The sequence below is a fragment of the Rhincodon typus genome, chromosome 7 (assembly GCF_021869965.1).
Source record: "Rhincodon typus isolate 14 chromosome 7, sRhiTyp1.1, whole genome shotgun sequence".
Lineage (NCBI taxonomy): Eukaryota > Metazoa > Chordata > Chondrichthyes > Orectolobiformes > Rhincodontidae > Rhincodon > Rhincodon typus.
In genome coordinates, this window is record NC_063338.1 from 16670524 (window position 1) to 16687891 (window position 17368).

The 17368-nt window shown below is 42.6% G+C and overlaps 1 protein-coding gene across 1 annotated transcript in view; it reads left to right on the forward strand.

Moving 5' to 3' along the window:
* LOC109910913 (putative methyltransferase DDB_G0268948) overlaps window positions 1-15770 on the forward strand; it is a 40645-nt gene extending 24875 nt beyond the window's left edge. Inside the window, exons 5-7 of the mRNA XM_020510170.2 lie at window positions 2732-2832; window positions 6265-6402; window positions 15683-15770. Of these exons, the coding sequence (XP_020365759.1) occupies window positions 2732-2832; window positions 6265-6402; window positions 15683-15770 (327 nt within the window). The remainder of the gene's footprint in view (window positions 1-2731; window positions 2833-6264; window positions 6403-15682) is intronic.
* The last annotated feature ends 1598 nt before the right edge of the window (window positions 15771-17368 follow it).

Consider the following 17368-nt stretch of genomic DNA (forward strand, 5'->3'; position numbering starts at 1 on the left):
TCCAATTATTCACAATCCTCTAAATTTTTTTTAAAAAACTCTTCTCGTCTCAGACCTAAGTGGCGCATCCTTACTTTAAAGTTGTGCTCTGGATCGATCTATATACATCAACCAGGCGAATTAACTTTGCTGCATCTTCCCTGTCTATCCCTTTAAGTGTTTTGTAGCTTTCAATGAGATCTCATCTCACTCTTCAGAACACTAGGCCAGTTTGCCCAAACTCTGTTTACAAGTCATTCCTGCCATCCCGGGAATAAGTCTGGTGAGCGTTCATTGCGCTCCATTGATGGCAATATCATTGCTCTTGAGACAAGGAGACTAAAGCTGCACATGCTATTCCATGCGCGGTCTAACCAAGCTCTTTTATACAGTTGAAGCAAGGCTTCATGAGTCCTGTATTCAAATCATCTTGTAATAAAGGCTAACATTTCATTAGCCTTTCTAGTAGCTTGCTGCCCCTGGAAATTGGCCTTTGTTAACTTATCAACAAGGGCACAGCAGCAAAGTGGCTCAGTGGTTAGCATTGCTGCCTCGCAGCAACAGGGACCCGAGTTTGATTCCAGCCTTGGGTAACTATCTGTGTGGAGTTTGCACATTCTCCCTGTGTCTGCGTGGGTTTCCTCCGGGCTCTCCGGTTTCCTCCCACAGTCCAAAGATGTGCATGTTAGGTGGATTGGCCATGCTAAATTGCCTGTAGTGTTCAGGGATGTGTAGATTAGGTGAGTTATAGGGGGATGGGTCTGGGTGGGATGCTCCGAGAGTCCATGTGGCCAAAGGGCCTGTTTCCACACTGTAGGGATTCTATGATCTATGACACCTAAGTCCCTTTGTATATCTGCACATTCCAACCACTTGCCATTTAAGACTTGCTGCATTACCTCATATTTTTTCTTTATAATAGATGTTAACATTCCCCGCTGCTAATTCCTTATGGTTCACAGTTCTATAGTTCCCTGTTTTCTCTCTTTTTTTCCTTCTTAAATAGAGGGGTGAAATTTTCTACCTCCCAATCCACAGGAATCATTCTAGAATCTATAGAATATAGGAAGATAATCACCAATGCATCAACGATATCTATAGCTGCCATCTGCAACACTCGAGGATGAAAACCCATCATGTCTGGAGGATTTATCAACCTTCAGTCCCATTACTTTCACCAATATAATTTTCTTTCTAATGTTAATTTCCTTCAACTCCTCATTATTCACTTTGTTCTCTACTTCTGGGAGATTTTTTTTAACCTCTTTCTCAGCGTATGTAAAGTTCAGCAGGTCAACCGTGAAGAAAAGACAATTTGATGATTATTCCCAAGTTACAGCATGTAAGATGCAATGCATTTCAAACTCTGAATGAAGTGAGGTTGACACAGTGTTCGTGCTAATGCAAAACTACAGTGTCATGATTGAGTACAGCTGACAGCAAGTGAATAAATGCAACAATCCAATAAACAAATATTGCCTGAAAATGCTCACAAAGCCACAATATTGCATTGCATTGACAGGTCTGAATGGTGTTCTCGATGAACTGGTACAATGTGCTAATTCTAAGAGAAGCTGTCTGATAGCAATTGAAGCTATGCGATTTGCAATGGCCAGGATCAATAACCCAAAGTCTCAATGTCTAGGGAAAGTGTGTATTGGAGTGATGAAGTTAAGAAGGTTCCAGTTGCTCTCAAAAGTGATATGGACACTGCTACAATCCTCTAATTGATTTAACTGCAATGTGACTACCTGGAAAACAGATTTCCAGAAGAGGGATTGTGAGAGTGACATGCAATTGATGACACTGCAAACACCAAGACAACCGATTGTAAATTTGGAAAAGGCGGTATTGTATGACTGATTGTGAAATAGTCCACTTTTATACCAAACTATGGTGAAAATATGGTCACAAGGATATGAGAGGAATGCTCCTATTTCAAATTTATAGTTGAGGAGAAAGTCAAGACGAGTTCCATTCAGATATCCAGTGATTTGGTGGACTGTGTTCTAAAAAACAACCACTTTCAAGAAATGTCTGTCTTTCTGGACATTTGAGCAACATTTCAGGCAGCAAGTGTTGACTGTGAACATGTTAGCCTCACGAACTCAACGAAGAGAAACCATAAAGAGATTAGAAATAGATTACTTGGACATCTTGATGTGAATTAAGTTGTACATTTCATCTGGACAAAATATCAACCTGAATTCAGTCTAAATTATTGGGCAGCAAATAATGGTACGTGCAACAAAGTAGTGAATAAATTATAAGTGGCCTCTTTAGGCCATGTAGTATATGTGGTGTACAAATCACCATCACTAAATGGGTCCTCAGACTTCTGAACTGAGCAAACTGTTTATTTTAGCAAGTAGAATTCCTGACTGTAAAATGATGTAAATGCACCCTCTTAATAGTTAATAAACAAACTGCAAACAAAATGGCAATATGACTTCCACTTAATGGACGCAATGAGCTACTCACATTGCTTCAGGTTCCACACAGGCCCCACAAAACATAGAGAGAACACTGAACATAAAGTATTCATTTACCTTCTGTGCCAATTATCTTTTGTCATTGGAAAATTTTTCTGCCTCTGTCTGTAATGGACCTACATCTGTTTTAGCCAAACATTTCCTTTGTATGTATCTATAGAAGCTTTTACAGTAAACTTCTATCTCTGTTTCACTTGAGTATATATAGTAGATCTATCATTAAATGTGGTAACTCTTTCCATTTTATGTTCTCATTGCAGTTGTTCCAAACATTAGTGCCCTATGAGACCAATGCAAATAAAATTGTGTGGAATGAATACAGGGACATATTTGATGCTATCACTTTCCCTGATAAAGAGAGGTAAATTTGATTTGATTTGTTATTGCCACATGCATCGAGATACAGTGAAAAGTATTGCTTTGTGTGAAATATGGGCAAATCATACCTTATATAAGTACATCACGGTAATACAACAACTGCAGAGAAAGATCAACTCTAATATATGAGAAGTCTGTTCATATGTCTGATAACAGCAGGGAAGAAGCTGTTCTTGAATCTGTTGCTATGTGTTTTCAAATTTTTCTACCTTCTGCCCGACATCACACAGCAATGTTAGCATTCATCTTTATGGGGTGGGTTGGGGGGATATTATTTATTATTATTTTTCAAATTACCTGCTGTGATATCTGTGTACTGATCTGAATCTTACTGTCAAATGAAGGTAAAATAGTGTGAATGTTAGAAATCTGGAACAAACTCTGATTTGGCAGCATCAGTGGATAGAGGAACAGTCTTGAGTCATCTTCAGAACTGAAAGGTGTTGGAAAAATAATTTTTTCCATACTTTTCATAGAGGCAGAGACCTAATGCAAAAGACAGAGGCACGTAAAACAGGTGTAAAGTAAGGTGTGAAAGGGAGGGACTGGGTTCTCTATACTAGGAGCAAGACAAAGCTGTTGGGGGGTGCTAGTGGAGACAATCTAAGAATAATGTGATCAGTTTCTGAAGTTAAATCTAAAGTTAGGAACAACACCTCATTTCTGCTTAGGCACTTTACAGCCTCAAGGTCTCAATATTGAATTCATTAACTTTAGAAACTAATTGCATTATGTCTCTTATCCATTTTTATTACATTCTCTTTGCCTGCTCCCCTCAACAGCCTTGTCTTGTTTGCTTTGCTCCTAGTAGAAAAAAACCATTCCCTCCCTTTCACACCTGAATTTAATTTCTTTCTGCTTTTCTCCACTATTAACATCCCATTTGTTTTTTGCACTGGGCCTCTGCCTCTGTCAAAAATATATGAAACCATTTTCCACGCACTTTCAGTTCTGAAGAAGTCATACTGGACACAAAGCTTAAACTCTTGTTTCTCTGAGGTTGTTGACTTGCTCACCGAGCTGGCTTATTCTCATTCAGACGTCTCATCACTATTCTAGGTGACATCATCAGTGGAGTCTCCGATGAAGTGATGTTATTCTCCTCCGCTAAGAATTTATACTGTCTGGTCCGTTATGATGAGTAGTTTCATTTCTGGTTTTGATCTGTATGGGTTTGTATATGGGGTCCAATTCTATGTGTGTTGATTGCATTGCGGGGGAGAACCATGCCTCTGGCAATTCCCATGCATGTCTATGTTTGGCTTGGGCTACTATGGTTACCTTGTCCCAGTACACTTAGACAATGAAGGCCATCAGTTTAACTGGGATAAGGTAACTACAGTAGCCCAAGCCAAACACAGACATACACGGGAATTCCTAGAGGCATGGTTCTCCCCCCATAATGCAATCAACACACATAGAATTGGACCCCATATACAAACCCATACAGATCAAAACCGGAAATGACACTACTCACCATAACGGACCAGACAGTATAAATTCCAAGCAGAGTAGAATAACATCACTTCAATGGAGGTTCAACTGATGATGTCACCTAGCATGGTGACAAAACATGTGAACGAGAACAAGCCAGCTCGGCGAGCAAGTCAACAACTTCATCCACAACCTGATCTACAGATCTTTGCCAAAATCTTGCTTCTCTGTCCACAGATGCTGCCAGACCTGCAGAGCTTCTCCAGCATTTTCTGTGTTTGCTTTAGTGGGACTGCGACCATGATGGGCACGTTATAGCATAGGAGGAGGCCATTCAGTTTGTTGTGTCAGTACCAGTATCTCTGCAAGGGAAATTCCCTGGTTATGCTTTCCATGTAGCCCTACAAATATTTTAATTCAGAGCTTAGGTCATCCCATTTTAGAAGCCATTTCAGAACGGGTTTAATAATGTCTTGCCTCTGTAACAGCGCACATTGGATTAGATTTGGAAACTCATTTCTATCAACATAAACCTGTTCCTTCACTCACTCTTCAAAGGTTTACAGCCAGATCGTCCCAATCATAGTGCTGGCCCTATACTGTTTAATGTTACCACTCACATCCTTTGTGCATCATCACTGCTTATGCTCCTGCACCTTATCACAGCCTTTGGCACAGTCAGTCAGTCCATTTTCTCTCAGGACCATACCGGAGTGCTAGAATGTGTGGTGTTCAGGTCTCTGAAGTGTGGACATTGTCACTGAGCTGAGTTGAACAGTACCGTCAATGATGCCAAATGGTTACTGTCATCCTGCTGTATTTATGGCTGAGGTGATTATCAATGCAGCAGTATTATTAAAAAGTGACACCTTTTACACTAACCTCAATGATTCTGGTTAAATGTGCCCCCATCCCCTCCCTTATCCTTTCTCAAGCCAGGGGCACTAGCCCTCCCTGAATCCATGCATTTCCAAAGAATGTGTCTGGGTCATCCCCTCACAGGAATGGGGTCACCTCTGTTCTGTGGTTCTCTTCCTTTGACTCATTACTTTTTTTAATTGTCCTTTGTCTTTCTACCCTCCCTCCAACTTTCCAAATGTTATCCCCACATGTAGAACATAACATCTCTTGGGTTCATGCACAGGTGAAACAAACATTGGTGTGTTGTTGCAATCCTATGGCAATTTAGAATCATAGAATCCCTATCATGTAGAAAAGGCCATCCAGCCCATTGAATCCGCACTGACCTGCCAAAGAGCGTCCCACCCAGACCAGCCCCCTACTGTATCCCCATAACCCCACATTTCCCATGGCTGATTCCCCTAACCTGCACATCCCTGAATACCACAGACAATTGTAGCATGGCCAATCCACCTAACCTGCACATCTTTGGACTGTGGGAGGGAACTCGGGCAGACACAGGGAGAATGTGCAAACTCCACACAGACAGTCGCCTGAGGGTGGAATCGAACCCAGGTCTGAGGTGCTGTGAGGCAACAGTGCTAACCACTGAGCCGCTGTGCTACCCATAATAGGCAGTTTTTTATATTAAGCATTTATCTTAATACCCGAGCAGTGAATGTACCAGTGGTGTTGGGTGTGTTATTGTTCATTCAGAGAGCTTGAGTTGTTGTAACCATATACACTTTTACGTGCATATTGTAGCTTGAAGTTATCAATAGTTATGGCAGAGGATCCAACTTTCTTTCAATCACATAGCTGATCAGGAATTATTGCCATTCTTACCAGTTACCATTAACGTGTTGGAATGATTTACAGGTTGATACTGAAACTGTTTGGCAAAGTTATGAATGTGTTTTCTTGACCATCAAATCCTGGAGTGGGACTCAAGTCCAGAACTCTGGCTCACTGCCCTCAAGACCTCCCAAATATCGCAATACTATCTAAGGATACACCTATGAAAGGTGAAATTCTACTTTAGTGTTTTATTCTTTCATTAATAACATCTTCCTTATCACAGAGCTGAAGACATTTATATCAGGCTGAAGAAACCACTTTTGTGGCTCATTGGATTTCTGAATTCCTCGGTTTTATATCAAGCCTACCGAAAGAAAGATCCAGAAAATGCTGAAGTCTCATTGGAGAATACTAAGCAAAGGTACAAAACTGCATGTAAACCATATTCTTTTAGCTGATTTGCCTGATGTTATTCAAGTGTATTGTGGACTTAGTGGTCCTGTGGCCTGTTTTGGGATTGGAATTGGGTCTTCCCTATTGATCCTAATTCATGTTAATGATTCAGATTCAGTAAAACTGCAGAAACTGATCAAAGTTATAGACTGTCAATTCTGAGAACTGACAGATGAATTTGATCAAATATGTAATCAGGCAAATTTTAATATAGTTAATTCTACGTGAACATACAGGAGAAACATATATACTCCGTTAGGGAACAGATATTCTTACAAATAGCTTCAGAAATAATTCCTCAAGGCATTTCATTTCAGTCATTTATTGACTTTTATAGGAAATAAATGTAAAGTGATAATTATCTATAATGAATATATATGCATTGAACACATTGGATGGTAGATCCATCACCATGTTTGAAATCGAGAGGATCTCCTGCTCAATTTGTGTTGAATTCTGAAATATCTTTTCTAACCCTCACCACCTTAATCCTTTCTTTCCTCTCTCTTTCATGGTAAATGTTCCAAACCTTTACTTTATTCATTCGGCTGTAATAACTTAAGTTTTAACAAGAGTTAATCCCCTAGGCTTTACCTTGATGAAGACTTCAATCAATTGAAGACAGTTACAGGGAGTAAATGCCCTCTACAGGGGTATTTGGTACCCGAACCCATAGCTTCTTGCCTTGATAGACCAACCACATCAACAGTTATCTCAGTGCTGGGAGGTCAGTGGTAGCCATCAGCTAAATAGAGTTATGATATTTTAAACTCCACTTTCCCGCCTGCTCTCATATTCCCTGACAGACCAAAAATCTATCTATCATCACCTTAAATTTATTCATTGATGAACCATCCACAGCCCTCTGAGATAGAGAATTCCAAAGATTCATTAGCCCCTGAGTGAGCAATTTCTCTTCATCTCAGTCCTAAATGGTTGGCCCCTCATCCTGAGACTGTACCCCCACATTTTAGATTCCAGGACCAATGGAGACAATCCCTCAGTGATTACCCTATCAAGCCTCTTTGGAATTGTGTGGTTCACTGAGATTGCCCCTCATTCTTCTAAACTCCAAAGTGTATTGGCCCAATTTGTTCAGCTCCTCATCATATGAAAATCCCTTTATTCCAGGGACATAATTTAGTGAGCCTTCACCGTAGAGCCTCCAATGCAAGTATACTCTTCCTTAAATATGGAGAACAAAACTGCACACAGGATACCAGATGTAGCCTCACCAAAATCCTGTACAATTGTAGTGAGATTTCTTTTATTCCTGTAATTTCAAACCTCTTGCAGTAAAAGTAAACGTGCCACATGTACCTACTTGTTGACCTTCTGATTCCTTTGTATGAGTACATCCAAGTTCCCACTTCATATCAACATTTACAAGTTTCATGTGTTCTAAGAAATGTTCTGTTTTGAAATTCTATTGACCAAAGTGATTGAATTATTTCATACATGCCCACTATTATGATCTGCCTGCCATCTTTTCTCTCACTCACTTAACCTGTCTATATCTCTCTGCAACCTTTTGCTTTCCTCCTCACACACCTTTCCCTGAGCTTTATATCATCCACAAACTTAGATAAATTACCCTCCATATCGACAACTAAATTCTTAACAGTCATTATAAATAATTGAGGCCTCAGCACTGATCCCTATGGAACTCCTCCAGCTGTAGACCGCCAACTTGAAAATGCCCTGCTTGTGCCAGCTGTCTGCTTTCTGCCCGATAACCAATCGTCTATCCATAACTGGAGCAGCTCCGAATAGAATCCCTTTTCCTGCCTGAACAAAAGTCAACAGCATCTCACTTATAAGCTAGTGTCAACACAAAGATTTCACTCTTCCCAACCCACACCCTAGTTGACAGTCCTATGTTGTCACTGGACATTATTTTGTCAGCATCATGCCTCTGTCTAGGGGCTAATGGTGACCAAGTGGTATCTTCACTGGACTAATAATCCCAGTTTAATGAGGTCTAGGTACATGGGTTCATATCCCAACCCCATGGCGACTGGCAGAATTCTAAATCAACTGATTAATAAATCTAGAATTTTGACAAGGTGAGTTGCATTATCATAAAAATCAAGGTAAATGATGCCAAGGTAGATACTTGTGCATTGGGGCTGATTAGATAGACCAGGGAAACTTGGAGGACTTTGGCACAGGAAGCCCACACTCACCCAGTGGTGCTCGATGCATTACCAGCGCTGAATGGCTGCTTGCAGCAGGTCTCCCTTGCTGGGCACGGAGGTTAGCACTGACTGACAGGGGCAGTGGGATGAAGAGAGGTGAGTGAATCTGTGTAAGTCTGCTTGCAATGCTAGGGAGCAGAAAGAGCTAGAGATGGTGTGCTGTAGTGACCCTAATAGAGGAGGACAGCCCATTAATGAAGGTGAGGCAGGTGTACTGTTTGTGGAAGGTGATGGAACTGGGCGTCGAACTCTTTGAACCGGGGGATTACTAACTATGGGGCCCTTGTGTGCGCTGATGAATGCAGGAAACTCCAGACCAAGTGCAGGCAGCAGTCAGTGAGTGAAAGCACAAGAGGGCCACACCACTCTTGCCCCTTCCTGGATGTGGAGTATCCAAGGTCATGGCCAACAACAACTACAGGACTGCGTGAATGCTCAGAGGAGGATCTGCCATCTGAGGAGACAGTATCAAATCTGCCCAGTCCACTCTTCCCCCAATGCAAGCGCATACATGTTGGTGGGCACTAATGCACGGTTAGAAAGAATATCATGTGCAGCATGGACGCAACACACAGGCAGACTCCCCTCTGAGGTCAAGCAAGGTGCAGCTTCCTTCAGATGGCGAGTGTTGGGAGCCAGCAATAAATACTGGGCCCGCAGATCAGCTGTCCAACAGGGAGAACCCATTAGTGTATCTGGATGATGCCTAGAATGAACGCAAGGTTGTAAAAGTTGACCGTCATGATAATTCCTCACTGCCATAGCTCCTCAAGGATCCCGCCTACCTGGACCATTCCGGCCTTCAGAGTCGCTGGTGTTCTGATATCTTCATGTCATCTTCAATTACTGTACATTCCTGGTGAAGTTAGGGGATTTGGCGATGGTAACCAATTGTAACCAGAGAATCATCCGTAATGGATTCTATTCTCAGTCCCTTTCCGGTATCTCCGGAGCACCTCGATCATTGATCCTCAGCTGGCTCCTATTTCTCACCCGCATGCTGCCCCTTTGTAACAGCATCTGAAAATGCAGGGTCAGCCAATGATCAAGGACGTTCAGGAAAAGCAAGTTTCAGAGTATTGCTGCCGTTAGCCAATTTGGCATGAACTCCCCCAGAGGGGAAAAAAAAGTCTTGCAGTAGGATCTGCTTTTTTAAAGAAATGGTTTGGAAATTGTTAACGCTATAGACTGCTGGATGATAACTTGGGAAGTTTACTCTGGATCCTGGTGGGCTCATCTCTGTCTCCTGTTACTGTTAGTAACTAGCCAATGTATATCTATGTATTGCTATCATGCAATAACCCACACCTTCTTGTTCAGACAAGTGCCTCTTCCTGTTAAGACTCACAATGGTTCATTTTCTGCCACTGTTAACTGATCAGTCCCTTAGACCCAGTACTGAAAGGAGGATTGGTGGCAGCACTTCATCCCCACCATAAGCTTCCAACGCTTGGTCCTACAGACGTACAATAGAAGCAGAGTCCACTGGTTAAAACCAACAGATTTTACTGATCAGCACATGGAATGGAACTGCTCAGACTGGTTTGATAATGGGGGCACAAACTCGAGGATAATTTGAATATGAATTGGCTGTGGGATTAGAGGACTGTAGATTCTATCTGAATGCACAACGGGCTGCATGGCAGTGATAACACATCGTGGAGCTGGAGGAACACAGCATGCCAGGCAGCATCAGAGGAGCAGGAAAGCTGACATTTCGGGTCGGGACCCTTCTTCAGAAATGGGGAGGGGGAAGGGAGCTCTGAAATAAATAGAGAGAGGAGGGGTGGGGCTGGGAACGTGGGTGGGATGGTGATACGTGAATGCAGGTAGGCAGTGGTGGGGATTGGTCAGTGAGGTGGGAGGAGCGGATAGATGAGAGACAAGATTGACAGGTTGCATCAGGTCAATGAGGCGGGGATGTGAGTGAGGGTTAGTCATGGGATGAGGCCAGGGGTGGGGAGATTGAGAAACTGGTAAAGTCCACATTGAGGCCATTGGGTTGTAGGCTCCCAAGGTGGTATATGAGGTGCTGCTCCTCCAGTTTCTGGGTGGCGTCATTGTGACTTTGGAGGAGGCCCAGGATGGACATGTCAACTTTCCTGCTCCTCTGATGCTGCCTATCCTGCTGTGCTCCTCCAGCTCCACACTGTGTTATCTCTGACTCCAGCATCAGCAGTTCTTACTATCTCTGAGGCTGCATGGCAGCATTTCCTTTAACCTTTGTGAGGCCTGTGTGGAAGCTGGAGCAGTCTGAGTAGATCATTGTATCCATTGAGCAGAAATAATATTGTAACTTTTTCACAGTTTATTAGCTATTAAGCGTGTATATTTATATTATTTTACAGTAATAGGCATTCTACATGTGTGCATTCAATTTTTTTTATGGTGTTAATTAGTAAGTGTGTAATTGTATTATTTTACAGCTACTGATATTCCACTTTCTAAAATAAACAAAATTATTTGCTCAATTCAGACATCGGGGGACCTGTTTAGTGGTGGCGCTATGTACACCACATATTGTGTGACCAAAGTGGCCACTAATAATTTATTCACTACTTTGTTGCACCTATCGTTATTTGCTGCCCAATGATTGTAGAGTGCATTCAGGTTGATATTTTGTCCAGATGAAACGTACAATTTAATTCACATCAAGTTGTCCAAGTGATCTATTTCTAAACTCTTTCTGGAATAGCATGTCATCAAGTTCATGAGGCTAACATGTTCACTGTCAACACCTGACGCCTGAAATGTTGCTCAAATGTCCAGAAGAACAGACATTTCTTGAAACTGGTCATTTTTTACAGCACTGTCCACTAAATCACTGGATATCTGAATGGATCCTGTCTTGACTTTCTCCACAACTATAAATTTGCAACAAAAATATTCCTCACATGTCCTTGTGGCTACACTTTTGTCATGGATTGCTATAAAAGTACGCTATTTCACTATCAGTCACAAAATACTGCCTTTTCCAAACTGACAATCACTTATCTTGGTGATTGCAGCCTGATCAAATGCATGCCACTCTCTCAATCCCTCTTCTGGAAATCTGCTTTCCAGGTGGCCACATTGTGATTGAGTCAAACTGTGCGGTTTCAGTCACTGTCACACAGTTCCTCTGTAAGAATTAATACAGTGATACCAGTTCACCGAGAACACCCCCATTAGGAGGTGACAATGCAATGCATTATTGGGGCTTTCTGAGCATTTTCAGGCAATACTTGTTTATTGGATTGCTGCCCTTAGTCACTTACTCTCTGCAGTACTCGATCACAACAATGTAGTTTTGCATTACTGCATTCTCTGCTAAGTGTCTTGAAAACCACTTCACTTGTGGAGGAGGAGATGGCCTAGTGGTATTATCACTGGACTGTTAATCCAGAGACCTGGACAATGTTGTGGGGACCCCAGGTTCAAATCCTGCCACAGCAGATGGTGGAATTTAAATTCAATAAAAATATCTGGAATTAAGAATCTAATGATGACCATTGTCAATTGTCAGAAAAACCCACCTAGTTTGCTAATTCCCTTTAGGGAAGGAAACTGCCATCCTTACCTGGTCTGGCCTACATATGTCTCCAGACCCACAGCAATGTGGTTCATTCTTAACTGCCCTCTGGGCAATTAGGGAGGGGCATTAAATGCTGCCAGGCCAGCAATGCCCCCATCCTGTGACTGAATGAAAAAAAACTTCATTCAGAAGTCAAAATGCCACTGTGTTACGCACTCTGAAACTTTGGCCAAATCTTCAAATTGTCCTTTCTTCACAGTTGACCTGCTGAACATTGCATGCGCTGTCCTTAGAAGCACCATACAAGAGAAGCCTGGTTCTGATGAAGGGTCACTGGAACTGAAACATTAACTTTCCTTTCTGTCCACAGACCTGCTGGCTTTTTCCAGCAACTTCTGTTTATTTCAGATTGCCAGCATCCGCAGTTCTCGGTTTTATTTATGTCAATGCCTTGCATAATTGACACCAGCCTCCAAGCATCATCTATTCCCCAGACCTTCTCTGTGAGCTACACAATTCTGCTCTGACAGATATTTGGTTTTGTGTCACAAGACTGTGGCTGCCCCATATTTCTTTCTCAGCACAGCAGAAGCTCTGTCTGATGTAAACATCATCTTCTGTAAAGCAAGGTCAATGTTAAATACAGTTGCTTGATTGATGTCACAACGGAGGCACTCTCACAGGCAGTTTCAAAATTCCTACAACTACAGTATTATAAGTAAGTTCAGATTCTGGTCAAAACTTGATGTACAAAATCAACTTTTCTTTTGTACTGCAATGTTCATATTTTTGTCCGGTATCAGCAGATGAAAACATGACTTGCACAGTTCATCTGGGAATTGTCTCTGTACAACAAACCAATACACTCTACAACGTCAAAGATGTAATTCTTGCTGCATGCTTCGCCACATGATCATCAACGTCTTGCCCAGAAATCACAGACACATTCACCTTCACTGCAAATATGACATTATCAGTGGGAACTTTCACCATGTCAGGATTTGGTCCCTTCTTGCACTCTGTACGCTCCACCCTCATCTCGCAACCTCCTGGTGCTTTGGTGAGTATTCGTAAAATTCCACCTTCGCTCTGGTTTCGTGAAGTAATAATAGTGTCGATGTGCAAGTTCTGGCTCAAATGCAACTTCAGGTAGTCCCATTCCCCAGTCCTGCCACTTTTGCCAGTGCTAACCTCACCTGCAGTGTTTGCTTTCAAGCAAATAGTGCATTGGACATCATCCGTTTCATGGTAAGTGAAAATCTTACCCATTCATGTGTTCCGTTTCTGTGTTTTGGTTTTGATGACCTTGGAAAGCCACTCCCTTATGAAATGTCCTTTTTTAAAGAGCTTGAAGATTTATTTGCCTTTCTTTATTGACATATTTTAAACTTATCAAGAAAACAATACTGTAAAACATGAAAGAGAAATGTAACTTTCTCCTTGGGTCATGTGCTAATTCCTTCTGGACTGACCGCCGTTTTCCCTGACCTTGTGCCTGTTCGTCCTGGTCGCTGCAGAGAAAACTAAATTCATTTTGATTTAGTTCATTAAATTAAACTGTGATAGCTGCATGCTAACAAGATGAAAATGTTTGTTCCAACCAACTGAGAGAGGGGCTCAATCTTGGGTAACCGATCTCCCCTCCTCACATGGTCATAACACTGGGTCAAAACTCCCTCCCTAACAGCACTGTGGGTAGACCCACATCAATACAGACTGCAGGGACTCAAGGCAACTCACCATCACCTTCTCAAGGACAATTAGAGAAGGCCAATAAATGTTGACCTTTTCAGCAATGCTCTCAGCCCATGAATGAATTTTCTCTGCTCTCAAATATCACATCATACTCGGATAGAATTTCCCCAATGCGTATTGTTAACATATTAAGAGTCAGCAGTGACAGCTGTCCAATTTAGAATGTAAGCTACAGGATGTACCTACCTGATGTAGATTTCCGTTCTGGGAACTTTAATGCTCTCAATTTGAGGGAATAATGTACAAGGATCAATTGGAAATACTTCAAGCAGTTTGCAGGAACCGTACACAATCTTTGAAAGTCACAGGACAGGTTGAGTGAGCTGTTAACATACAGTATGCTGTTCTTTATAAATACTGGTGTACAATATAGGGATAATGAAATGATGTTATGCCATTATACATTACTCAGCCGGTTCATTGCGTTCACTCCATGTTTTAGGAATGATTTCTGAGGCCTAGGACAGGCCAAAGCAAATTTACTGGGGGTTGAGGTGCTTCAGTTCTATGGGAAGACCAGAAAAGCTGGGATTTTGCTCCTTAGAGTATCATCCAAACCCACCCCTTCCCTTTTCCTGTAACCCTGCATTTCCCCTGATTAGCCCACCTAGTCTATACATCCCTGGACATTATGGGTAATTTAGCATGACCAATCCACCTAAACTGCACATCTTTGGACTGTGGGAGGAAACCCGAGCACCCAGAGGAAACCCACACAGACACGGGGAGAATGTGCAAACTCCACACAGTCGCCTGAGAGTGGAATTGAACCCGGGTCTCTGGTGCTGTAAGGCAGCTGTGCTAACCACTGTGCTGCCCCTAATTTATGAAGGGATTTGCAGGCAGTAGTTGTTTCCAGCAGTGAGATGGTAAGTAACCTGAGGAGACAGATTTAAAGCCAAAAATACAAGGTGAGTTGAGAAAAATCTTTATCAAGTCGGTCAGAATGTGCTGCCTGAAACGGCAGTGGGAATTTATTCAATAATAACTTTCAGAAAAGACCTAGATAAATAGTTAGGTGATGTCACTCAGACAGTTCAGGTTCCTGTGCCAACATACACTGTTACATTCATGTTATAGACTAGAGCTATGGCTATTGAGGGTACCAGCTCCAATATTCTCTCTGTCACACACATGACCAGGAATCTGTCCTGCTCTTACTGCCTACAATTGACACGTATTGAAAAAAAATTGCAGTTGACTCTCAATCTGTTTGACTGCATCATGAACACACCATCTTCAACCATCAAGTCCTGGACTGCAATTTGAACCTGGAGCTCAGAGACAGGGATACTGTCCGCTATGCCACAGGAGGTCAGTTAGCTCAGTTGGCTGGTTTATGGTGCAGAGTGATGCTAACAGTGTGGATTCAGTTCCCATATCGCCGAGGTTACCATGAAGGATTCTCCTCCTTAACCTCACCCCTTACCTGAGGCACAGTGACTCTCAAGTTAAAGCGCCAACAGTTGTGTCTCTCTCTCTCTGAGACAGCAGTCCTATGGGACTGTAACGACTTTACCTTTACAATAAGAAGACAATCCATAAATCCTTTAATGGGAACTAATTTTGCAGTATGTAGAGCAATCAAGAGAATGGGACTAATGGGGGTAGCTCTACTAAATGATGTAGTGGGCTGAATGGTCTCCTTCACATTTCAGCAAAGTTATTGTCACCCTGTGGGACTTCACTTCACTACGTAGTTGCACTGGATTCTCTAATTTGAATGTTGTTGTGTTCTGTATAGATTATATTTGATGAATTTTCTCTCTCTGTCTCTCTAGGCTTCTGAAGGCCATGGGAGTGTCCAGTGATACTGTTGTGGAATTCTGTATCAAATATTATTGCCTCTTGGCGAGTAAACCTGAGTGATGTTCTCAGGTCTCCCTCCAGAACCGTTTGTATGATACAGATTAACTTCTGTCAGCGAACGCTGTGACTCTCCAAGGACAGGATTTCAATCCGAAATGGGATCCAGTTTTAAAACACAATAAAGAGATGGACTGCTGGAGTTGGAAGATTGTTCAGCAGTTAGAAATTTGAACATCCATGCGATGTGGTTACACAAAGTTGGTTTTCATTGAGTAAACAAGTGTCCCATTTAAACATGGAGTCATAAAGTCATACGACATAGAAACAGGCCCCTTCAGCCCACCATGTCTCTGCTGACCAACAGACACAGACTGCACTAATCCCATTTACCTGCATTGGGTCTGTAGTCTACTATACCATGGCATCTTAAGTGCTCATCCAGCTGCTTCTTAAATCTTGTGAGAGCACCTGTCTCCATCATCCTCTCAGGTAGCTACCACCCTGCAAGTGAACATTTCTTCCCCCCCACCAGATCTCCTCCAAAGCATTTGCTCTTTACCTTAAACTTATGCCCTCTGGTCTTGGACATGGAAAAGAGATTCTCACAATCTACCCTGTCTATACCTCAGTAAGATTCCCCTAACCACCAACCTCCACCACCGTCTCCTCAGCCTCCTCTGCTCCAAGGAAAACAAACACACCCTATCCAGTCTCTACTCATGACTGAGACCTTTCATCCCAGGCAACATCCTGGTGAATCTCTTCTGCACCTTCTCCAGTGCAATCAGGTCCTACCAATAGTGCAGTGACCAGAACTGCACACAATATTCCATCGTGTGGCCTAACCAACGCTTTATAAAGTTGAAACAAGACTTCCTTCTTCCTATATTCTGCACACTGGCTAATGAAGGCAAGCATCCCATTTGCCTTCTTCACCACCTTGTCTAGCTGTACTGATATCTTCAGGAATCTATGGACCATGGTCCCTTGTTCCTCGGTAATCCTAAGCAATCTACCACTCATTGTGTGTATCCTTCCCTTATTAGACCTCCCATAATGCATCACCTTTCACTTATCAGGATTAAATTCCATCTGCCATTGCTCTGCCCAATTTACCAACACAATACAATATCCTTTTGTTGTCACACGTACTGCTTTGTAGGAGTACAGTGAAAACTTTTACACTGGCTGCCTTCTTATGGCAACGTCTTAGGTACAAGTACGTAGGTGTGATTCTTGGAAACAACAGAAGAATAAAAGCAGTCACTTAATCACAGTGTTAAAAATAAGTTTAAAAGTAGGAAAATATTAAGGATTAACATTACAGTGTTCTGAGGTTAAGTTCTAAGGTAAGGATTGTCCCCTCACTCCAGTCTCTGTCCAGGACTCGCTGCCTGCATGCGGCTCTGGGGCTGCTGCGAGGCTTCTTTCCCGCACTGCTCTGGGGCGCACTGCTCGCGGTGTCCTGGGGCTCACAGGACCGGCTTGCCTGCAGGTCCCAGAGCACAAGGCCATGCTGCCAGTGCGAGCTTCACCACAGGACCCAGCCCGTGCTCGCTGTGGTCCACCGCGGAACTCGGCCCACTCATTCCATTCTGCTGTGGAACACAGCTCCGCGACTCCACTCTCCAAGTGGATGGGGATGGGTGGTGGAAGAA